The 25,326-nt window shown below is 42.5% G+C and overlaps 1 protein-coding gene across 4 annotated transcripts in view; it reads right to left on the bottom strand.

Annotated features, from left to right (window-relative positions):
• LOC139538310 (cohesin subunit SA-2) overlaps window positions 1-25,326 on the bottom strand; it is a 48,640-nt gene that overhangs the window by 19,648 nt on the left and 3,666 nt on the right. The window contains exons 1-17 of one of the 4 annotated variants that reach the window (XM_071340207.1): window positions 23,353-23,469; window positions 22,871-23,007; window positions 20,488-20,575; window positions 19,747-19,911; window positions 19,398-19,494; window positions 19,046-19,119; window positions 13,656-13,727; window positions 13,276-13,480; window positions 12,412-12,563; window positions 12,261-12,334; window positions 11,694-11,817; window positions 11,419-11,517; window positions 7,360-7,439; window positions 6,748-6,855; window positions 6,514-6,634; window positions 6,311-6,428; window positions 4,778-4,881 (exon numbers count right to left, since the gene is read on the bottom strand). In XM_071340207.1, the coding sequence (XP_071196308.1) occupies window positions 4,778-4,881; window positions 6,311-6,428; window positions 6,514-6,634; window positions 6,748-6,855; window positions 7,360-7,439; window positions 11,419-11,517; window positions 11,694-11,817; window positions 12,261-12,334; window positions 12,412-12,563; window positions 13,276-13,480; window positions 13,656-13,727; window positions 19,046-19,119; window positions 19,398-19,494; window positions 19,747-19,911; window positions 20,488-20,575; window positions 22,871-22,914 (1,725 nt within the window). In that variant the 5' untranslated portion in view covers window positions 22,915-23,007; window positions 23,353-23,469. Of the gene's footprint in view, window positions 1-4,777; window positions 4,882-6,310; window positions 6,429-6,513; window positions 6,635-6,747; window positions 6,856-7,359; window positions 7,440-11,418; window positions 11,518-11,693; window positions 11,818-12,260; window positions 12,335-12,411; window positions 12,564-13,275; window positions 13,481-13,655; window positions 13,728-19,045; window positions 19,120-19,397; window positions 19,495-19,746; window positions 19,912-20,487; window positions 20,576-22,870; window positions 23,008-23,352; window positions 23,470-25,326 lie in introns of those variants that run through there. The other 3 variants (XM_071340206.1, XM_071340208.1, XM_071340209.1) reach the window with 3 other exon arrangements.

Here is a 25,326-nt window from a genome sequence, read left to right as displayed (position 1 = left end):
GAAAACCTGCAAAATCGGCAGTGTGTCAAATACTTGTTCTCCCCACTGTATATGGAGGCCAATTAGATGGTGGTCCGATCGCATTTGGTCTTCTATTAATATTTTTTTTTTTTGATGCCAGCAAGAATGAGACCAGGAAGTAATCAAGACGGCTAATGTCAAGCCACAACTCAGGACGCAAACCCTTGGCGGCGGCCAGAGGGAATGATGGGCAGTCCCATGATAACATAATTCAATACTGCCACCCTTCACTAACACATTCAAATCCCCGTAGGTCTATTGCATATCTATGAGTGTGCTTTTTAAGATAACTAACCAAAAATGGAAAACATTCAGAAAAAAACAAAACAATAATAGATCATATTAATACAAATAATAACAGCCCAATATATAAAAACACGCATATTTAGAATGTCCTAGCAAGGCTATAAGCATGTCGGCCCAGCCTGGTCAGTTCATTGGATCCAATTGTTTGACTTTTTGGGGGAAAAAATGAATAGAAATCAACCTGAAGTCAGAAGTTTACATTCACTTATGTTGGAGTCATGAAAACTATTTTTTCAACCACTCCACAAATTTCTTGTTAACAAACTATAGTTTTGGCAAGATGGTTAGGACATCTACTTTGTGCATGACACAAGTCATTTTTCACAGACAGATTATTTCACTGTATCACAATTCCAGTGGGTCAGAAGTTTATATACACTACGTTGACTGTGCCTTTAAACAACAATTCCAGAAAATGATGTCATGGCTTTAGAAGCTTCTGATGGGCTAATTGACATAATTTGAGTCAATTGGAGGTATTTCAAGGCCTACCTTCAAACTCAGTGCCTCTTTGCTTGACATCATGGGAAAATCAAAAGAAATCAGCCAAGACCTCAGAAAAACTATTGTAGACCTCCACAAGTCTGGTTCCACCTTGGGAGCAATTTCCAAACGCCTGAAGGTACCACGTTAATTTTTACAAACAATAGTACGCAAGTATAAACACTATGCGACCACGAAGCCGACATACCGCTCAGGAAGGAGACGCGTTCTGTCTCCTAGAGATGAACATACTTTAATGCCAAAAAGTGCAAATCAATCGCAGAACAGCAGCAAAGGACCTTGTGAAGATGCTGGAGGCAACAGGTACAAAAGTATCTATATCCACAGTGAAACGAGTCCTATATCGACATAACCTGAAAGGCCACTCAGCAAGGAAGAAGCCACTGCTCCAAAACCGCCATTAAAAAAACATACTACTGTTTGCAACTGCACATCGGGACAAAGACCATTCTTTTTGGAGAAATGTCCTCTGGTCTGATGAAACAAAAATAGAACTGTTTGTCCATAATGACCATCGTTATGTTTGGAAGCCAAAGAACACCATCCCAACCGTGAAGCACGGGGGTGGCAGCATCATGTTGTGGGGGTGCTTTGCTGTAGGAGGGACTGGTGCACTTCACAAAATAGATGGCATCGTGAGAAAGGAAAATTATGTGGATATATTGAAGCAACATCTCAAGACACCAGTCAGGAGGTTAAAGCTTGGTCGCAAATGGTTCTTCCAAATGGACAATGACCCCAAGCATACTTCCAAAGTTGTGGTAAAATGGCTTAAGGACAACAAAGTCAAGGTATTTGAGTGGCCATCACAAAACCCTGACCTCAAACCTCAATCCTGGGCAGAACTGAAAAAGCGTTTGTGAGCAAGGAGGCCTACAAACCTGACTCAGTTACACCAGCTCTGTCAGGAGGAATGGGCAAGAATTCACCCAACCTATTGTGGGAAGCTTGTGGAAGGCTACCCGAAATGTTTGACCCAAGTTAAACAATTTAAAGGCAATGGTACCAAATACTAATTGAGTGTATGTAAACTTCTGACCCGCTGGGAATGTGATGATTTTTTGGGGATTTTTTTATAAATCGTTCTCTACTATTATTCTGACATTTCACATTCTTAAAATAAAGTGGGGATCCTAACTGACCTAAGACAGGGAATTTTTACTAGAATTAAATGTCAGGAATTGTGAAAAACTGAGTTTAAATGTATTTGGCTTAGGTGTATGTAAACTTCAACCGTATATATATATCTATCCAGACCAGTTCTTTACGTCTTTTACATGCAAGACATATTTCATATAGTCCTCATTATATCCTGTTTTATTCTGACAGAAAAGCAAGGAAAAAGTAACACAGATGCTAATGACTGCCAGCAAAAATGTGTTTTAGGTATTCCTTTATGGGTAGTGTGATGACTAAGTTCAACTTAGAATCGACTCGGACATAGCCATGGCACGATAGCCAAGAATACATGTACCACTAAAAATCCAGAGCGAGTAATCCTGTAAAACCAACCCTCTCTCCAACCACACACACCTTTTGTTTTTACCCCAGGGTCGTTGCTCTATCACTTTGGCTGTTTTACACCTAGACCTAAATCATTAGGATCATTAGAATATAAAAAGGTAGTGTAAATAGCTTATATAGAAATATGTAATATACCTCTCGCTTAGAGAAGTGCTTCCATAAGACAGTTACTGTGTTGGTTCTACCGTTAACTTTAATCCGTTTATCCCAGTGTTAACCAGCCCGCCACACACTAAAGACAACAACCCTGTTGACAATACGTAATCCATTTGCCGGTGTGTATCCGAACAATAACATGTCCTTTACATTTTAATATTGAGATACATTTGTTAAATGTAAAAGGATAATGACACCAATTATTTTAGGATTGTATAGGCCTACTCCAATAGACAACCTAGGCAGGTTTTTAATTATACAATCCTTTTTCCTAGATTTTAAATATATTTGCCATTGCAATCTGTACAATATAAAATCATGTAAGCGTTGAATTTTAAGTGATACTCATTCTTGAATATCATTCCAGAAAGGATTTGTAAGAAAGCAATAAAACAGGAGTTGTGTTACATAAATGTATTTCTGTTCAACGAAAAATGCCAAAATATATATAAACTCAGCAAAAAAAGAAACGTCCCTTTTTCCAGGACCCTGTCTTTCAAATATAATTTGTAAAAATCCAAATAACTCCACAAATCTTCATTGTAAAGGGTTTAAACACTGTTTCCCATGCTTGTTCAATGAACCATAAACAATTAATGTACATGCACCTGTGGAACGGTTGTTAAGACACTAACAGCTTACAGATCGTAGGCAATTAAGGTCACAGTTATGAAAACTTAGGACACTAAAGAGGCCTTTCTACCGACTCTAAAAAACACCAAAAGAAAGATGCCACGGGTCCCTGCTCATCTGCTTAAACGTGCCTTAGGCATGCTCCAAGGAGGCATGAGGACTGCAGATGTGGCCAGGGCAATACATTGCAATGTCTGTACTGTGAGACGTCTAAGACAGGGAGACAGGACGGACAGCTGATCGTCCTCGCAGTGGCAGACCACGTGTAACACCTGCACAGGATCGTTACATCCGAACATCACACCTGCTGGGCAGGTACAGGATGGCAACAACAACTGCCCGACTTACACCAGGAACGCACAATCCCTCCATCAGTGCTCAGACTGTACGCAATAAGCTGAGAGAGGATGGACTGAGGGCTTGTAGGCCTGTTGTAAGGCAGGTCCTCACCAGGCATCACCGGCAACAACGTTGCCTATCGGCACAAACCCACCGTGGCTGGACCAGACAGGACTGGCAAAAAATGTTTTCACTGACGTGTCGCGGATTTGTCACACCAGAGGTGATGGTTGGATTTGCGTTTATCGTCGAAGGAATGAGCGTTACACCGAGGCCTGTACTCTGGAGCGGGATCGATTTGGAGGTGGAGGGTCCGTCATGGTCTGGGGCGGTGTGTCACAGCAACAGCATCAGCTTGTTGTCATTGCAGGCAATCTCAACGCTGTGCGTTACAGGGAAGACATCCTCCCCCCTCATGTGGTACCTTTCCTGCAGGCTCATCCTGACATGGCCCTCCAGCATGACAATGCCACCAGTCATTCAGCTCGTTCTGTGCATATTTTCCTGCAAGACAGGAATGTCAATGTTCTGCCATGGCCAGCGAAGAGCCCGGATCTCAATCCCATTGAGCACGTCTAGGACCTGTTGGATCAGAGGGTGAGGGCTAGAGCCATTCCCCCCCAGAAATGTCCGGGAACTTGCAGGTGCCTTGGTGGAAGAGTGGGGTAACATCTCACAGCAAGAACTGGCAAATCTGGTGCAGTCCATGAGGAGGAGATGCACTGCAGTACTTAATGCAGCTGGTGGCCACACCAGATACTGACTGTTACTTTGATTTTGACCCCCCCTTTGTTCAGGGACACATTATTCCATTTCTGTTAGTCACAGGTCTGTGGAACTTGTTCAGTTTATGTCTCAGTTGTTGAATCTTGTTATGTTCTTACAAATATTTACACATGTTAAGTTTGCTGAAAATAAATGCAGTTAACAGTGATCAGACGTTTCTTTTTTTTGCTGAGTTTATATTTTAAGGCCAAAAACATAAATCACAATCAACAACTGGAGTTCAATCACAGATACAACTAAAAGCAGGGGTTTCATCCAGCATTTACCTATCCAATCATGTGAAAGAAGCATTTTCAAACAGGGCAGTTCTACGCTGCGGTCTGACTCCCTAATCTTCTCCCCGAAGAGTGCACTTACTCAAAGCGTTGGGTTGGAGGTGTAATAAATATGGTATACACTCTATTACCAATCCAATGTTCTTAAATCCTTGTGGGGGAGTAAACGAGTCCATACGCCAGGGAGAATGGGTGATAATGGTAATTGCGCTTCAGCCTCTCCAACCACTGACCTTCTTGCATGTGCTCCTTCCCGCCAGCAGGGGTCCCTCTACAGCCTGACGCACTGATGCCACCAATAACTCTACAACCAGAGACTGCTCTCCAGCACTCAGATCTGAGGACACACACATCATATGATATGATGCACACATAGAAACAAACACACAAATGCATGTTACAGGACAGACAGCTTTTGCACAATGCATACACCCTCTGGTGCTATTGCTCTGTCACTTAGCATAGGCTAGTTTAGCTGGGGTTTAGAACAAACATGAAACCGTTGCTAGTTTAGCGCTCAGTTGTGCGTTAGGTTAAACGTGATTGCACGGTAAAACTCCCTTTGAAGGCTAAACCTGAACTAACCAAGGAGAGAGCAATAGACCCCATTTATCCAAAACAGCACTATTCCCTGGCTGATGTTCCATATTAGCTATATTCCATATTAGGGTGCCATTCTGGACACCATCCCTGTTTTTCCCAGTTCTAAATCAGATGCTGATGTCATGTGGCTCAGAGTGTGGGTGTAAGCAAAGAACTACAGGGGTGTTGACATAGATGATAGGAGCACAACATACAGTCATTGGAGTACACACACATTGTTAAACATGTAGGCTTGAAAATCTAATTAAAATAAATGTATAACGTAATTACTTTTAGAAACACTTTTAGAAATTATTGTTTAATAACTAGTATAAGATGTCAATAAGTGTGTATATATTTTTTTTTTAAGAAAAAGAAAAGGAAATAATTAATTTACAGTTTACAGGACAGGACTCTTATTATGAAGGATTCCCAAAAAATCGTGCCCCGGAAGTGCTTCAGATTCAAAACAAGAGGATGGCGGGGCAAGCGAAGCCTGGCAAAGATTTTAGACGAAGGGACGAGAGGTCGGAAATGGCGGTGAATAGTGCGGACGAAATGGAGAAAAGGTTAGTGAAGCAACAGCTGAATAGCCGCACCAAAACGTACAATATCAAAAGTCAAGCCAAGCTATTGTTTATAGGGAAAATATGAGCATTTCAGTTGGAACTTAATTTAGACAAAGAAAATGGCTCAACAGAATGAAACAAAACACTTATGAACTAGTTGAAAGTTTTGAACAGGCTATATCGCAGCAATTACCAACAAAAGGCTAGTGCCTACCTGAATAGCGAGTTGCACACAGTAGTCTGCATTTGGCAACGCCAACATTCTTCTCAGACATTCCCCTTGTAGACGTTTCACTATAGGCATACCACTGAGTTTCTAAACCATACTGTACTGTTTTGGCCATACTCTTTTTCCTCTCATTTTTGTTTACGTCAAGGAAAGATGCCTCCATCTTCGCAATCAACAGTTGCCAAGGCCAAGGCTCCTCTCTCACTTTCCTCAGCAGCAGCATGTCAGGCAGCGCAAAAGGAGTGAGAGAATGGTGGTGTATGATAGGTAGCCAAATCTGGGATTTATTTTGACCAACTACAATTTTATTTATCGACTTTTCATTATAATGTTTGCGGCCAAAAGCCGGCTATTACCGGCTAACGGAAACCCTGACACGCACTGACCTGCATCCTGAGTGGAGGGGTCCTGTAGCAGTAATGAGGTAAGAGATGACCAGTCCTTCAGCATGGCACCAGCACAGTCCCACAGACTGTCCACCAGGTATACTACATGCTGATGGAGCTAGAAAGAGAATACACACATTCACTGTCCACCTGTGCTGATGTACAAACAGAATACATACCAACACACAGGCACTTTCTCTTACCTCACTGTCCTGGTAGAAGTGCAGCAGAGCCCTCACTCTGGCTGTCGTCAGCTGTGTGTGTGTGTCCTGCTCACTCGCCCCCTCTCTGAGGTCAGGTGCCTGAGTAGGGGAGCTGAGCAGTCTGACAGCAGAGATGAGAATGTCACCAGTGACTCTGGCCCCCATTCACTTACTCTCACTATTATAGATACCCCAGCTAATGTATATGGTCTATGGCCAACCCACTGTACTGACCGTGTGTAGAGCAGCTCTCCTGCGGCGGTAGCCAGAGGGCGATGTGAGGAGAACACCAACTGGAACAGCTGCTTATAGTCCTCAGGATTAATAACCTCCTCAGCTGACCTGAGAGGTAGGAGGGGGTGGAAAGAGAAAGAAAAGAGGGGCCGATGGCCAAAGAGAGAGGGGGAAGTTGATTAAGTATTTTAGAATGGATGTCATATTAGCACCTTTATCCTCAAACTTTTGGTGATGTAACAATACGAGAGCGCCTCCGACAATTCCCCGTGAAATGACCCGCTGCAAACAAGCAGCGAATTGAACCGTCATTTTGACCGAGTGGCATTCGTGATCATGTGTATCCAAGTCTCTGTGTTGTGGTGTCAACAAATGTCATATTCACTTTCACTAGACAATTTGAAAGCGTTCAGAAATGAACGGCGCAACTCAAAAGCATCCGTTATAACCTAACAACAGAGGAGATTCTGGGCGCTCTCTGAATGTTCAGACAGAAACATCATCCGTTGACCTACAACAGCAAAACCCAATAAATACTGTATATGTCTCTGGATAGTGTGTGTGCGTGTGTGTGCGTGCGTGCGTGCGTGCGTGCCTTCGACAAGGACTCACTGGGAGATGAGTGTGAGTAGTCTCAGGGTCTGTACTGCCACCTCGTGGTCCTTGTCCAGAGTCATAGAGATCATCCTGTCCTGTAGAGAGCAGATAGTAAATAGTTAAAAGGGGCAATCTGCATTTGAAATGATAACGGAGCCTCTGTTTTAGAATAAATCTGACACACACACACAGTACCAGTCAAAAGTTTGGACACACCTAAAAATTCCAGGGTTTTTCTTTATTTTGACTATTTTCTACATTGTAGAATAGTGAAAACATCAACACTATGATATAACACATATGAAATAATGTAGTAAAGAAAATAGTGTTAAACAAATCAAAATATATTTTAGATTTTAGATTCTTCAAAGACGCCACCCTTATCCTTGATGACAGCTTTGCACACTCTTGGTCTTGTCAACCAGCTTCATTTTATTTTTTACATTTTATTCAACCTTTATTTAACCAGGTAGGTCAGTTGAGAACAAGTTCTCATTTACAACTGCGACCTGGCCAAGATAAAGCAAAGCAGTGCGACAAAAACAACAGTTACACAAACAAACGTACAGTCAATAACACAATAGACAAAAATCTATGTACAGTATGTGCAAACGTAGAAGAGTAGGGAGGTAAGGCAATAAATAGGCCTTTTTTTTTACCCCCTTTTTCTCCCCAATTTCGTGGTATCCAATTGTTAGTAGTTACTGTCTTGTCTCATCGCTACAACTCCTACCCGGACTCGGGAGAGTCGAAGGTCGAGAGCCATGCGTCCTCCGAAACACAACCCAACCAGCTTAACACAGCGCGCATCCAACCCAGCCGCACCAATGTGTCGGAGGAAACACTGTACACCTGGTGACCTGGTCAGCGTACACTGCGCCCGACCCGCCACAGGAGTCGCTAGTGCGTGATGAGACAAGGATATCCCTGCCGGCCAAACCCTCACTAACCTGGACGACGCTAGGCCAATTGTGCGCCGCCCCATGGGCCTCCCGGTCGCGGCCGGCTGTGACAGAGCCTGGGTTCAAACCCAGAGTCTCTGGTGGGACAGCTAGCACTGCAAAGGAGTGCCTTAGACCACTGCGCCACCCGGGAGGCCCCAAATAGGTCTTTAAAAAAATATTTATTTCACCTTTATTTAACCAGGTAAGCTAGTTGAGAACAAGTTCTCGTTTACATTTGCAACGTGGCCAAGATAAAGAAAAGCAGTGCGACACAAACAACAACACAGAGTTACACATGGAATAAATAAGCGTACAGTCAATAACACAATAGAAGAAAAAAAAAGGTAAAAAAAGTCTATATTACAGTTTGTGCAAAAGGCGTGAGGAGGTAAGGCAATAAATAGGTCATAATAGCGAAGTAATTACAATTTAGCAAATTAACACTGGAGTGATAGATGAGCAGATGATGTGCAAGTAGTATGGAGGAGGAGGTGTGATGGTGTGGGGGTGTTTTGTTGGTGACACTGTCAGTGATTTATTTAGAATTCAAGGCACACTTAACCAGCAAGGCTACCACAGCATTCTGCAGCGATATGCCATCCCATCTGGTTTGCACCTAGTATCATTTGTTTTTCAACAGGCCAATGACTCAACACACCTCCAGGCTGTGTAGGGGCTACTAGACCAAGAAGGAGAGTGATGGAGTGCTGCATCAGACCTCCACAATCACCCAACCTCAACCCAATTGAGATGGTTTGGGATGAATTGGACTGCAGAGTGAAAGAAAAGCAGCCAACAAGTGCTCAGCATATGTGGGAACTCCTTCAAGACTGTTGGAAAAGCATTCCCAGGTGGAGCTGGTTGAGTGAATGCCAAGAGTGTGCAAAGCTGTCATCAAGGCAAAGGGTGGCTACTTTGAAGAATCTAAAACACTGTTCCTAGGCCGTCATTGAAAATAATAATTTGTTCTTAACTGACTTGCCTGGTAAAGTAAAGGTAAAATAAAAAAGTTATTTGTTTCTAGCCATTTTGAGCATATAATCAACCCACAAATGCTGATGTCCAGAAACTCAACTGGTCTAAAGAAGGCCAGTTTTATTGCTTCTTTAATCAGAACACCAGTTTTCAGCTGTGCTAACATAATTGCAAAAGAGTTTTGTAATGATCAATTAGCCTTTTAAAATGATAAACTTGGATTAGCTAACACAACGTGCCATTGGAACACAGGAGTGATGGTTGCTGATAACGGGCCTCTGTATGCCTATGTCAATATTCCATAAAGAAAAGCTGCCGTTTCCAGCTACAATAATCATTTACAACATTAACTTCTTGTGGGCAGGGGCCAGCATTTTCACTTTCGGAAAAATAGCATGCAAAAATTCAACTGCCTGCTACTCATCCCCAGAATATAAGATATGCATATTATTAGTAGATTTGGATAGAAAACACTCTGAAGTTTCTAAAACTGTTTGAATCATACCTGTGAGAATAACAGAACTTATGTAGCAGGCAAAACCCTGAGGACAAACCATTCAGAATTTGTATTTTTTTTATGTCACTGTCTTTTCAATTTGTTTTTTTAGAGACACCAGATTTCTAATGGACTTGCTTGCAGTTCCTAACGCTTCCACTGGATGTCACCAGTCCTTGGAAATTGGTTGAGGTTATTCCTTTGTGTCCTGAAGAAGTAGGGCTATCGTAAATGAGGGTCACATTAAGTCAATTTTTTGAGAGAGCCACGTTACGAAAAAAGTTGCGTCAGTTTGTTTTCTTTTGTATTGGACACAGATCATCCCGTCTTCAAATTGATCGATTATTTTATTTTATTTAAAATTGTTATTTTTTTACCCCCTTTTCTCCCCAATTTTCGTGGTATCCAATCGCTAGTAATTACTATCTTGTCTCATCGCTACAACTCCCGTACGGGCTCGGGAGAGACGAAGGTCGAAAGCCATGCGTCCTCCGAAGCACAACCCAAACAAGCCGCACTGCTTCTTAACACAGCACGCCTCCAACCCGGAAGCCAGCTGCACCAATGTGTCGGAGGAAACATCGTGCACCTGGCCCCCTTGGTTAGCGCGCACTGCGCCCGGCCCGCCACAGGAGTCGCTGGAGCGCGATGAGACAAGGATATCCCTACCGGCCAAACCCTCCCTAACCCGGACAACGCTAGGCCAATTGTGCGTTCGCCCCACGGACCTCCCGGTCGCGGCTGGCTGCGACAGAGCCTGGGCGCGAACCCAGAGACTCTGGTGGCGCAGCTAGCGCTGCGATGCAGTGCCCTAGACCACTGCGCCACCCGTGAGGCCCAAATTGATCGATTATTAACTTTTTAAAATACCTAACGTTGTATTACAAAATTTGTTTGAAATGTTTTGGTAAAGTTTACATGTAACTTTTGATATATTTTGTAGAGAAGTGGCAATAGTTGGAAGCTGTGTTTTTCTGGATGAAACGGTCCAAATAAATTGACATTTTGGATATATATCGACGGAATTAATCGAACAAAAGGACCATTTGTGATGTTTATGGGACATATTGGAGTGCCAACAAAAGAAGTTCGTCAAAGGTAAGGCATGATTTATATTTTATTTCTGCGTTTTGTGTCGTGCTTGCAGTGTTGAAATATGCTACTCTGTTTGTTTACTGTTGTGCTGTCATCAGATAATAGCATCTTATGCTTTCGCCGAAAAGCCTTTTGAAATCTGACATGTTTGCTGGATTCACAACGAGTGTAGCTTTAATTTGGTATCTTACATGTGTGATTTAATGAAAGTTTGATTTTTATAGAATGTTATTTGAATATGGCGCGCTGTATTTTCCCTGGCTATTGGCCGGTGGGACGTTTGCGTCCCACCTGCCCCAGAGAGGTTAACATTGTATTTCTGATCACTTTTATGTTATTTTAAATGGACAAAAATATAGCTTTTCTTTAAAAAACAAGGAAATGTCTAAGTGACCCCAAACTTTTGAACGGTAGTGTTAATTAAATGTATTTAAATCATAAAATGTATGTGGCAACAGCGGATTGCCCATTTAACACACACAGGCAAGCACGCACATACAGTACACTCACACTGGGTCGAGGGCAGGCACATGTACTGTACACACATATACACACACACTGTACCTTGAAGCGGCTGTTGAAGAGGTCTAGTTTGGGCAGGAGGAGCGGGTCTCCGTACAGACCCTGTAGCCCCAACACACACTTCAGACGCACGTCAGGTAGCTAGGGGGAGGGGGAAGAGTGTGTGTACAGTTTAAAATTGTGTTTATGTGTAACAGAGTGAATTCTGTCCCTGTCCTCCTCAGCCAGGACATGATCCCAGAATCCTCGGCACAATAAATCGTCACTTGACTTTGTGCAGGCTACATGTTGTTGTTGTGGTGGTTGTTGTTGCTTACCTTGTCGTGCATCATCCAGCCCATGTATTTGAGGTAGCTGTCAGTCAGAAACACTGGACTGTAAAGTTTCATCCACACAGCCAGCTCTTCCATACACATGGACCGGATCTCTGGGAGCACATCCCTACAGAGGACAAAATGTAAACAATTCATTTTATTACAAGTACAGTACCGGTCAAAAGTTGACACACCTAGAATGCCAAGAGTGTGCAATGCTGTCATCAAGGCAAAGGGTGGCTACTTTAAAGAATCTCACTTGTTTGATTACTACAAGATTCCATATGTGTTCTTTTATAGTGTTGATGTCTTCACTATTGTTCTACAATGTAGAAAATAGTAAAAATAAAGAAAAAACCTTATAATGAGTAGGCGTGTCCAAACTTACTGTAGATGTAATACAGTACATGCCAATACTTTCCAAATGTATTTCCAAAAACATTTCAATAGTCTACTTCAACTGTCTAAATATTTTTTTCGAAAATGCATTTGAAAGTAATATAATAAATATTTCAATCCAGGTCGGATTGAAAACACAAATGGGGTGAGTAGAGTAAATAGCATGCCTACCGGTATCTCTTCAGGAAGACTCCTTTGAATATGGCATCCATCATGTTTTCTATCTCCACCCTTCTATCCTGCAGCTGAAGAAGTTACATGTAAAATGCGGTGTGACATAACACACACACACACACACACACACACACTGACACACACTCACCTCTGTGGTCTTCCTGTTTATTCTCTCCAGTCTTGGTGAGTTGCGTCTTCCTGATGTCTTGGTTCTCTCCACCTCGCCCAGTCTCTGGCTGTTCTCTATACTCACACTCAGACTAAGGGCTACTCCAATCAGAGAGCTTAGCAACTTCATTGCTATGGGGGTCACAACAGGAGGAGGTCATACAGGTTCAACATCCTGGTGGAAGTTGCTACAGCTGCAACTCCTTGCTCTATTGCACTCTTTTTTTATATGATTAAATACAATCTTTTCTAAACAATACAAAACGTACACATACAAACGACGACATCGTACAAACGTCAACTACATCACACCTGCCAAGACCCACATCTCCAGCTCCCGTACCACTTTTCGCCACATGGCCTCAAAATGCACGAGTCTCTGTCGCCCACACTTTCAATTTTTAGATTGTAAAGCATTTGATCTTTCCATTGTGTGAACAACAGAGGATTGGAACATTTCCAGTTTGAAGATACAATTTTTTCTGATTGATGAGAAAAGTATTGTCCAACCCATTGGGTATCTCACTGCACCCTCATATGACCATCTTGAAATATGCAGACAGACGGATTAAAAAGTACATTTACATTGTAATACTTCTGACACCCATCTTTCCAACTCCGCCCATAACTTTCGGACTTTATAACATTCCCAGAAGGCATGAATTATTGAGTCATTAGTAGTTTCACACTTCAGACGTCAACAACAAAGCCATTTGATATTTTACACACACACACCTTGGGCATCTTAGGGGTGCTTTGCCATGCGTGTGTGACATCTGCCAGAGTGCAGGGGTGTGTGTGTGTGCGCGCGCGCGACCTGCCAGTGTGTGTGTGTTTTTGTTACCTGCCAATGTGCAGGTGTGTCTGAAGGCTCGTACACGGGAGTCGGACAGCTCGGTGAGCAGAGAGATGAGTGTGTCCATGAGGTAGCTGTCAAAGATCACATTGTATTGACACTGGGTTACCAACACCGACACAAACTCACAGAACTCACCACGGAACCGGCGCCAGTACGGACCAGACATGGTGAGAGGATATTCCCCACTGTCCTACACAGACAGACGCACAAACACACAGAAAGAGACGGAAAGAGACACAGAGAGAAACTAAGTAAGGGAATATTGGTAGCTATGAAAACTTGAACTTGACTAAACATGAAAATGGGGAACTAGATTCGTAAAGTGCTTTAATTTCTTTAAATGTAAATACGTATCTGAAACTGACCATGTCCATGGGCCACGTGACTGTGAGGATCCAGGGGAAGGCCAGGAATTTCTTATACTGCAGCCCCGAACCCTGACACACACACAAAATTATTTAACAAGAGTTCATTTCAGAGAAATAATCTTGTTGTTGCAAAACAGTATACATATCTGCCATAATCTTGAAGCACCGCTAGGGTTTACACAGTCAAATGAGACAAATAATTTTTTAAATAAAAATAACTGTACAAATTAGGGATTGAACGTTATTTATACGGATTACATGGAGAAAAATCAGACCTCTCTGAAATGAAAATGGATAGCCCTCCCATCAGCAAAATATATCTGAACACTTCAAAAAAAGAAAAGACAAAATACCCAAAACCTATACCCAAAATAATAATTTAAAGAAAGTGGATAGCAGAGAACATGTCTACTGAGAAAATAACCCTCACATCTTGGACAGACCAGAGCATTACAGTGGCTTGCGAAGGTATTCATCCCCCTTGGCATTTTTCCTATTTTGATGCCTTACAACCTGGAATTAAAATAGATTTTTGGCCGGTTAGTATCATTTGATTTACAACATACTACCACTTTGAAGATGCAAAATATGTTTTATTGTGAAACAAACAAGAAATAAGACAAAACAAATTACTGAAAACTTGAGCGTGCATAACTATTTCACCCCCCCCCCCCAGGTCAATACTTTGTAGAGACACCTTTTGCAGCAATTACAGCTGCAAGTCTCTAGGGGTATGTATCTATAAGCTTGGCACATCTAGCCACTGGATTTTTGCCCATTCTTCAAGGCAAAACCGCTCCAGCTCCATCAAGTTGGATGGGTTCTGCTGGTGTACAGCAATCGTTAAGTCATACCACATATTCTCAATTGGATTGAGGTCTGGGCTTTGACTAGGCCATTCCAAGATGTTTAAATGTTTCCCCTTAAATCACTCGAGTGTTGCTTTAGCAGTATGCTTAGGGTCATTGTCCTGCTGGAAGGTGAATCTCTGTCCCAGTCTCAAATCTCTGGAAGACTGAAACAGGTTTCCCCTCAAGAATTTCCCTGTATTTAGCGGCATCCATTATTCCTTCAATTCTTACCAGTTTCCCAGTCCCTGCTGATGACAAACATCCCCACAGCATGATGCTGCCACCACCATGCTTCACTGTGGGGATGGTGTTCTCGGGGTGATGGGAGGCGTTGGGTTTTCCTTGATGGCCAAAAAGCTCAATTGTAGTCTCATCTGACCATATATGTTTGGGGAGTCTCCCACATGCCTTTTGGCGAACACCAAACGTGTTTGCTTATTATTTTCTTTTTTTCTGGCCACTCTTCTGTAAATCCATCTTTGTGGAGTGTACAGCTTAAAGTGGTCCTATGGACAGATACTCCAATCTCCGCTGTGGAGCTTTGCAGCTCCTTCAAGGTTATCTTTGGTCTCTTTGTTGCCTCTGATTAATGCCCTCCTTGCTTGGTCCATGAGTTTTGGTGGGCAGCCCTCTCTTGGCAGCTTTGTTGTGGTGCCATATTCTTTCAATTTTTTTTATAATGGATTTAATGGTTCTCCGTGTGATGTTCAAAGTTTCGGATATTTTTTTATAACCCAATCCTGATCTGTACTTCTCCACAACTCTGTCCCTGACCTGTTTAGGTCATTGGTCTTCATGGTGCCGCTTGCTTGGTGGTGTTGCAGACTCTGGGACCTTTCAGAACAGGTATATATATATATATACAGTGGGGAGAACAAGTATTTGATACACTGCCGATTTTGCAGGTTTTCCTACTTACAAAGCATGTAGAGGTCTGTCGTTTTTATCATAGGTACACTTCAACTGTGAGAGACGGAATCTAAAACAAAAATCCAGAAAATCACATTGTATGATTTTTAAGTAATTAATTTGCATTTTATTGCATGACATAAGTATTTGATCACCTACCAACCAGTAAGAATTCCGGCTCTCACAGACCTGTTAGTTTTTCTTTAAGAAGCCCTCCTGTTCTCCACTCATTACCTGTATTAACTGCACCTGTTTGAACTCGTTACCTGTATAAAAGACACCTGTCCACACACTCAATCAAACAGACTCCAACCTCTCCACAATGGCCAAGACCAGAGAGCTGTGTAAGGACATCAGGGATAAATTGTAGACCTGTACAAGGCTGGGATGGGCTACAGGACAATAGCCAAGCAGCTTGGTGAGAAGGCAACAACTGTTGGCACAATTATTAGAAAATGGAAGAAGTTCAAGATGACGGTCAATCACCCTCGGTCTGGGGCTCCATGCAAGATCTCACCTCGTGGGGCATCAATGATCATGAGGAATGTGAGGGATCAGCCCAGAACTACACGGCAGGACCTGGTCAATGACCTGAAGAGAGCTGGGACCACAGTCTCAAAGAAAACCATTAGTAACACACTACGCCGTCATGGATTAAAATCCTGCAGCGCACGCAAGGTCCCCCTGCTCAAGCCAGCGCATGTCCAGGCCCGTCTGAAGTTTGCCAATGACCATCTGGATGATCCAGAGGAGGAATGGGAGAAGGTCATGTGGTCTGATGAGACAAAAATAGAGCTTTTTGCTCTAAACTCCACTCGCCGTGTTTGGAGGAATAGAAGGATGAGTACAACCCCAAGAACACCATCCCAACCGTGAACCATGGAGGTGGAAACATCATTCTTTGGGGATGCTTTTCTGCAAAGGGGACAGGACGACTGCACCGTATTGAGGGGAGGATGGATGGGGCCATGTATCGCGAGATCTTGACCAACAACCTCCTTCCCTCAGTAAGAGCATTGAAGATGGGTCGTGGCTGGGTCTTCCAGCATGACAACGACCCGAAACACACAGCCAGGGCAACTAAGGAGTGGCTCCGTAAGAAGCATCTCAAGGTCCTGGAGTGGCCTAGCCAGTCTCCAGACCTGAACCCAATAGAAAATCTTTGGAGGGAGCCGAAAGTCCGTATTGCCCAGCGACAGCCCCGAAACCTGAAGGATCTGGAGAAGGTCTGTATGGAGGAGTGGGCCAAAATCCCTGCTGCAGTGTGTGCAAACCTGGTCAAGAACTACAGGAAACATATGATCTCTGTAATTGCAAACTAAGGTTTCTGTACCAAATATTCAGTTCTGCTTTTCTGATGTATCAAATACTTATGTCATGCAATAAAATGCAAATTAATTACTTAAAAATCATACAATGTGATTTTCTGGATTTTTGTTTTAGATTCCTTCTCTCACAGTTGAAGTGTACCTATGATAAAAATTACAGACCTCTACATGCTTTGTAAGTAGGAAAACCTGCAAAATTGTCAGTGTATCAAATACTTGTTCTCCCCACTGTATATATATATAAATAAATAATCAGATCATGTGACAGATCATGTGAAACAGATGGACTTCATTTAACTAATTATGTGACTTCTGAAGGTAATTGGTTGCACCAGATCTTATTTAGGGGCGAATACATATGCACCCCAAGTCATTTTTTTAATTTCACGTCACCAATTTGGACTATTTTGTGTATGTCCATTACATGAAATCCAAATAAAAATCCATTTATATTACAGGTTGTAATGCAACAAAATAGGAAAAACGCCAAGGGGGATGAATACTTTTACAAGGCACTGTAGATATGCCATTTTAAAAACTGTTCTTCGTCCTGTAAGCATTACATGGCAACTTAGGAATTTTGATAGTGCACAGGGCTGCAGGTCATAAGGTTGTGGGTTCACAGACCACCATGGGCAAGAGTAGGGGCGGAAAGATCTCCTTTAAAGTAAAAGCATTGCATGAATCTATCATCTATCCTATTTCTCCAATGCCATATCAGTGTGTCTTGTAGGCAACGAGAACTGTCCCTGTTTGCAAATAATGAAATCTGAGCACGGTACTTTCAAAAGTTAGGCCTACCTTTCCACCCCCAAATGTATGTTTTAACTGCTGGCTACTCTTCTTCTGTGGTTTAACCCAACGAGAGAAGGTCACAAGTGTTTTCCTAAAAGCTGTCTGGGTTAAAACATATTTTATTTTACATAAAGTGAATAGCTTTATCAATTGATAATGACAGAATTAGATTACTTCCCAATCAAAGTCAGCCTCGGAGTGTCAAAGCAACAAAACAATAATTAAAGCATCACGGACCAAAGCGCTGTTATAGATCACTTTATATAATCGGATCAGTTTTATTTTCTTCAAAATCTTCAGCTAACAAGGGTTAGGCCTGTGCTTTTTGCCATTTCCTTTAATAAAAAGTAGGCCTATGGCATACCCACTCGTACCCCCTCAAATAGAGTCTTGGTTTTAACTTAACAGCCCTTGACATATAGGCTATTTAAAGAGCACATGGTGGGTGGAGGAATTGACTGACATCTATGGATATAGCAGCCTATAGCCTAATTTTATCTGTCAAACAGGTAGGCCTACCTCTTATTTCTTAAATAGGAATAAGTAGGCTCCAACAAAGTCCTCTTGTTGATATTAAAGTCTAATTAAAATAAAGACGCTTAAAATGAATTATGCCTACTCAAATGTGCCTCCTTTAGCACCGTGAGCTGTCCATTTCTGATTGATCATGCAGCGGCTGCTGCTTCAAGTTCCCAAAAATTTGGAAGAAACCTTTTGACTCCACTCCTGAACTGCCACCGTAGCCCTACACTGCACAGCCATTGGTTAAGCAGCACACAAAAAAAGCTTTTGACCAGCAAGAGCAGAGCAGGCCGGGGCTCAGGGTTGGAATATCCATTGCAGTGTGTAAGGCAGGCTAGTTTTATTTACACTATCCCAGCAACTCTCTTAGAAATACAACTTTGCTCTGTGCTTCTCTGAGGATGCACTTCGTAGCCTATAGACTATGGATAATTTGATTGAGACCATAGTAAATAGCCTATAGGAGTAATATTACGTAATATTACGCGCCCCGTGGAAAATCAGAGATGAGGAGCGGCATCAGGCACACACCGATAGATAGCCTAATAAGCAATTCATTCTAAAACACTGAGAAACATGGCCCACCCCTGGAGTAGATTTAACAAAAAAAAATCTAAACCCTTCCCTTGACTGAAATTGAAAAAGCATGACCATTTTCCTCCAGGTAACCATACTGTAAATTTCAATCAGTCCCTTATACAATATTTTTATATTTAAAAAAAAAGAAATCAATACAGTAATGAGATATTTATGATATGGACATTCCATTCCTGCTAAACAGTGGATATATAAACAGCTAAACAATTATTATAAAGTATTATATAAATTCTGAGAACAGTAATATTTTATACACAAAAGGTACCCATAAGCATTTCAGATTTTTGTTGTTGTTGAAAAATGGGTTGGTATTGCATTTTTGCAACAAAACTCTTCAAATGTAGATGGTAGACAGAGGAGGACACAATGACTGACAAACCCACACCTCATCCAATTCCTCCACCATCTTCCTCATGACATCATCCTGCCTGCTTTGGAACATCTCAGCTGTCACCAAACCTGGAAAGGGTGACAAGCACTACAGTATATAACAACCTATATTCAGATACCTCATACTACATTACATGACTTATTCACTTATAGTTAACTTCTTCTAATCATGTATGCATTTGGTGGGTGTTGGGGAGAGTTGGTTGGTTGGTGTGTGTGGTGTGTGTGTGTGTGTGTGTGTGTGTGTGTGTGTGTGTGTGTGTGTGTGTGTGTGTGTGTGTGTGTGTGTGTGTGTGTGTGTGTGTGTGTGTGTGTGTGTGTGTGCGCGCGCGCGCGCGCGCGCTTGCCTTTGCAACCAGAACACTGGATGAAGAAGCTAATGAGGTCCAGGAGGCCAGAGTCTCTGTCTGTGATGTACGCCTCAATCCAATCATCAACTACAGCCTGCAGGGAAGACAGACAGAAAGACAGACTCTCCCACTTTACACGGAGAAACAAAGGTGTCAGATACAAGACCAAGTCCAAAAGATCATACAGCATTGTTGGAGTGATTATTATGACAAAAAAAATAGATCTTCCCACTAGGCACAGACGTAAATTCAACATCTATTCCACATTGGTTCACTGTAATTTCATTCAAATGACATGGAAACAATGGTGATTCAACCAGTGTGTGCCCAGTGGGTTTATTCCTACCTGCATGGCACTCCTGCCCATGGTGACCACCTCGAACAATGTGACGGCCTCAATGTCCCCATGTTTGAGGTGTCTGTTCTGTGCCTGACCCAGACTGCCATTGGTTACCTTGGTGTGTCGGCGCTTGGCATTCTCAGAGCCCCCCCGTGCCCTCCTCTTCCCTCTCTGAAGGGTTAAATACAGTGAGACCGACAACCACACACACAGACACCCAAACAGGAACATAGACTATTACTGTACAGTCCATTTACGTTTCTGGAACATTCTTGGCTGAGTACCCAAAGTCGTATATACAAAGTCTACATAGTAAATTCTTTACTAAACTATTTTTGATATCCATATCTGATTATCATGTTAACTGAATAAGAAAGTATCCACCACAGTGTTCCCCAATCAAAGCACAGCCCATCCTGGTTGTAGGCTGTAAAGTAGCCTGTGTGATATTTCTCTGTGCCATTGTAGATCTTATCACAGGTGGCCGGTGGCAGCTTAATTGGGGAGGACGGGCTCGTAATAATCCCTAGAACTGAATAAATGGAATCAAACACATCAAAACACATGGTTTAAGTGTTTGATACCATTCCAGCTATTATTATGAGCCTGTCCTCCGCTCACCAGTCTCCTGTGGATCCTATTATATGTAAATGACCAGCATTGAAATTCTACAATGTGTTAAAGACCAGCAGTGAAATTCTACATGACCAGAAGTGAGATTGGAATATGTAAATGATCAGCACCCACCAAACTCTTCTGTCTGTTCTCATTCCGGGCTCCGCCCACTGTGTGATTGACAGCTCCAGAGGAGTTTGCATCCACAGCCAAGTTCTCACTGGGAAATCACAGATGATACTGATGGACAACTACCACACAGGGCATTATTCAGAAAATGATTAACCTAGGCCTGTATTTTATCAATTGTAGATAGTGGATTTTCTGCATAGAGAGGACCGGCATTATGGGCAGGCCTTAAGGCGTCCGCATGCTTCCCATCCGAAAACAGTTTGTGCATTATTATGATATTTCGTGACGTTATTTAAAAAAAATGTTTGGTAAGGGTTTTTCTGGCTGTTCGTCCGCACAACATTTTTTTCTCGAGGCAAGCCGAAGTCGGTAACCGAAGTCTACGTCCCTCCGTTGGTGATTGGTACAAGTAGGGATTCTTCAATTAAGTGTTTGTTGTCATTCAACAACAGACGACTCGTTTTCATCTTACATTTTTCCACTTGTTAAATACTGCACCAAACATATTAGTTAGCTGTAAAATTGCACAATCTCCTCTGCAAAAACATCAAAAGGAATGACACATTTCTTGAGTTATTTTACATTAATTCTGACTACGGCATCTCAAGATGGACAAATGGTACTATTACCGCTTTTTTCACCGAAGGTATTTTAAGGGAGTATACGAGCACACGTTCGGTTCGCCTAGTCAGCCGAACCGAAGGAGGCTGATGCCTTTAGGCTAGGGTTACATGAAGCAACTTTCACACAATTTCTGTTGCAGGTGAAATCATCTCAAGCAACTTTGCTGTTACATGAAGCAACTCAAACACGATTAAAATGGCATGCAATAGCCAATCAAATTAAAGCTGCTTGTTTGAAGATTCTAAACTCACCCCATGCCATCTGCTGCATTACATTGTGGTTACACAAATGATTTGTTTATCCAACTGTTTGGTTATTGTAACAGCATGTATATACAAGAAATGCAGCCTGTACAATTTAGCTAGCTAGCAAATAGGACATTGCAAACACCAATGCAGCTAACTACTGTAGCAATGAGCAAACCAAGCTAGCTAAGCTAGCTAGCACAGTTCATGTTGAAACTGGTCAGGGGGAGGTTTGGGTTCACCATGTACAATAATTTGTATACATCTCCTGTTGTGCTAGTCTCTGTTCTCTCAACCCTAATCGCGGGTTGTGCTTCGTAGCACTGACAGCTGTGTTGACATGACAACTCGAGCTCCCGAGTGGCGCAGCAGTCTAAGGCACTGCATCTCAGTGCTAAGGGCATCACTACAAACCCTGGTTCGGTTCCAGGCTGTATCACAACCAGCCGTGATTGGGAGTTCCATAGGGCGGCGCACAATTGGCCCAGCGTCATCCGGGTTAGGGTTTGGCCGGGGTAGGCCGTCATTGTAAATAAGATTTTTTTCTTAACTGACTTGCCTAGTTAAATAAAGGTTAAATAAAAATAAAAAAAACACTGGGTCAGAATTCCAAACCTTTGAATGGATCATGTGACAAAAGTGTTTGTTTTGATTGACTGTTGCTTGCAACTAGTTGCACAAAGTTGAAAAGTTTCAACTGGATACAACCAAAGTTGCAGATGAGTTGCTTATTAGTTGCGGGGGGGGGGGGGGTTTCATGAAGCAATCAAGAAGCAAACTCAGTTGCAAGCAACTCAAACTGCAGGCAAATGGCATTATGGAGCCTTAGGGGGCCTGGCCCGCCCCTAGCTTACATCCTTGCCCATCCAAATAAAATATGTAAATATTGAGAATTTATTTGACTGAGATGCGGGGGAGACAGAAAGACCCATCAATCTCAGATAAAGCAGCCAAGCGAGGGAAACAGCACCCCTCTGTCCCATTTATCTGATGCTGTCTGGCCAAAAAGAGTATGGCACGTCCCATCATCGCATGATCGTTCAGAGAAGTCTCCCAGTGCACGCAATCTAACAATTTCTATATCAGGTGCCAACTCCAGTGGGGCACCGGTCATTTTTTACATGGGTAGTTTAGGGGTTGCTTGGTTGTAATCTATGGTGTATACACGGGGGCTTCAAGCCCCTCTCTGGAGCCGCCCATTGTCAACTACCCAACTATTCCATCTACTGCTGCGCAACTGAGTGCACATCTGGAAAGCTACTAGGCATATCTATAACTGACTGAATCCCGGCATAAGAGATTATATTACTGCTACGACAACAGCATTAGCCTAGTCTGTTTCTGCTTCAGACAATTTGTTGTTGTCTTATTTGCTAAGACAAAACATTTGCATTGTTGATAACAGAAACAGCCAGACACTCTGGCTACTATCTTTCCAGCTTGATTAAGAGGTTTCAGAGAGTGGAAAGTTACCACTATTTCATAAATGGTGTTATAAGAAGAATGTTTCTTACTTCTGTACTGAGGACCGGGAGGTGACTGTAGGTTCTGCTATCATCTCTTCACATCATCCCACAGGAGCTGGGGGAGGTGGTGTGTGTTTCAGTGTAGATCTATGAGTATAGATGTGTCCAGTGATGTTTCCGAGTCGCTGTTGAAAAGGGAGACATGCAGATACTGCATCACAATAAATCCTCAGATGCACAAGATCTGTACAACTACACCATAGACTTGCAGTGCATACGGTATATAAAATAAAATAAATTACCGGCAAGAGCATGTCCATGTTGTCAGGCAATTGCTCTTAAAAGTGCCAATGCCTTATTTAGGGATGCAAATAATAGCATTTTATTAACCAGATATAATAGCTGTAGTTGAATAAAGAGGGAGGCCTATAAGGCCATTGAGATGTACAAGCACTGCCTGAAAAAGACGGTCAAAATGTGTAGTATTAATTTGTTTTCTGTGGACTTTATTCAATTGGAAGTGTACTCACGGTGGAAATGAGATTAGCGCTGTTGTAGCAGGATTAGATTAGATTAGCCCCCCTATCCACATCGAAGGGACAGCAGCAGAGAAAGTGGAATGTTTAAAGTTCCTCGGCATACACATCAACGACAAACTGAAATGTTTCACCACACTGTCTGTGTGGGTGGACAAGGCGCAGTAGCGCCTCTTCAACCTCGGGAGGCTGAAGAAATTTGGCTTGTCACCCAAAACCCTGACTAACTTTTACATATCCACAATCGAGAGCATCCTGTCGGGATGTATCACAGCCTGGTACGGCAACTGCTCCACCCTCAACCGCAAGGCTCTCCAGAGTGTGGTGCAGTCTGCACAACGTATCACCAGGGGCAAACTACCTGCCCCCCTGACACCTATAGCACCCAATGTCACAGGAAGGCAAAAAAGATAACCAAACACAACAACCACCCGAGCCACTGCCTGTTCACACCGCTACCATCCAGAAGGCGAGGTCAGTACAGGTGCATCAAAACTGTGACCGAGAGACTGAAGAACAGCTTCTATCTCAAGGCCATCAGACTGCTAAACAGCAATCACTAACTCAGAGAGGCTGCTGCCTACATGGAGACCCAATCACTGGCCAATTTAACAAATGGATCACTAGTTACTTTAAACAATGCAACTTACATTACTCATCTCATATGTACAGTTGAAGTCGGAAGTTTACATACACTTAGGTTGGAGTCATTAAAACTCATTTTTCAACCACTCCACAAATTTCTTGTTAACAAACTATAGTTTTGGCAAGTCGGTTAGGACCTCTACTTTGTGCATGACAAGTCATTTTTCCAACAATTGTTTAGACAGATTATTTCACTGTATCACAATTCCAGTGGATCAGACGTTTACATACACTAAGTTGACTGTGCCTTTAAACAGCTTGGAAAATTCCAGAAAATGATGTCATGGCTTTAGAAGCTTCTGATGGGCTAATTGACATCATTTGAGTCAATTGGAGGTGGACCTGTGGATGTATTTCAAGGCCTACCTTCAAACTCAGTGCCTCTGATTGACATCATGGGAAAATCAAAAGAAATCAGCCAAGACCTCAGAAAAAAAATTGTAAACCTCCACAATGTATTGTTCATCCTTGGGAGAAATTTCCAAAACGCCTGAAGGTACCACGTTCATCTGTACAAACAATAGTACGCAAGTATAAACACCATGGGACCACGCAGCCGTCATACCGCTCAGGAAGGAGTTCTGTCTCCTAGAGATGAACTTACTTTGTTCCGAAAAGTGCAAATCAATCTCAGAACAACAGCAAAGGACCTTGTGAAGATGCTGGAGGAAACATGTACAAAAGTATCTATATCCACAGTAAAACAAGTCCTATATCGACATAACCTGAAAGGTCGCTTAGCAAGGAAGAATCCACTGCTCCAAATCTACCATAAAAAAGCCAGACTGCGGTTTGCAACTGCACATGGGGACAAATATCGTACTTTTTGAAGAAATGTCCTTTGGTCCGATGAAACAAAAATAGAACTGTTTGGCCATAAGGACCATCGTTATGTTTGGAGGAAAAAGGAGGAGGCTTGCAAGCCGAAGAACACCATCCCAACCGTGAAGCACGCAGGTGGCAGCATCATGTTGTGGGGGTGCTTTGCTGCAGGAGGGACTGGTGCACTTCACAAAATAGATGGCTTCATGTGGAAGGAAAATTATGTGGATATATTGAAGCAACATCTCAAGATATCAGTCAGGAAGTTAAAGCTTGGTCGCAAATGGGTCTTCCAAATGGACAATGACCCCAAGCCTACTTCCAATGTTGTGGCAAAATGGCTTAAGGACAACAAAGTCTAGGTATTGGAGTGGCCATCATAAAGCCCTGACCTCAATCCTATAGAGAATTTGTGTGCAGAACTGAAAAAGCGTGTGCGAGCAAGGATGCCTACAAATCTGACTCAGTTACACCAGCTCTGTCAGAAGGAATGGGCCAAAA

This window comes from Salvelinus alpinus, chromosome 14 (genome assembly GCF_045679555.1).
Source record: "Salvelinus alpinus chromosome 14, SLU_Salpinus.1, whole genome shotgun sequence".
Taxonomy (NCBI): Eukaryota; Metazoa; Chordata; class Actinopteri; order Salmoniformes; family Salmonidae; genus Salvelinus; species Salvelinus alpinus.
Note: the sequence above shows the minus strand (reverse complement) of the source record. Positions and strands in the feature narration are given on the sequence as shown.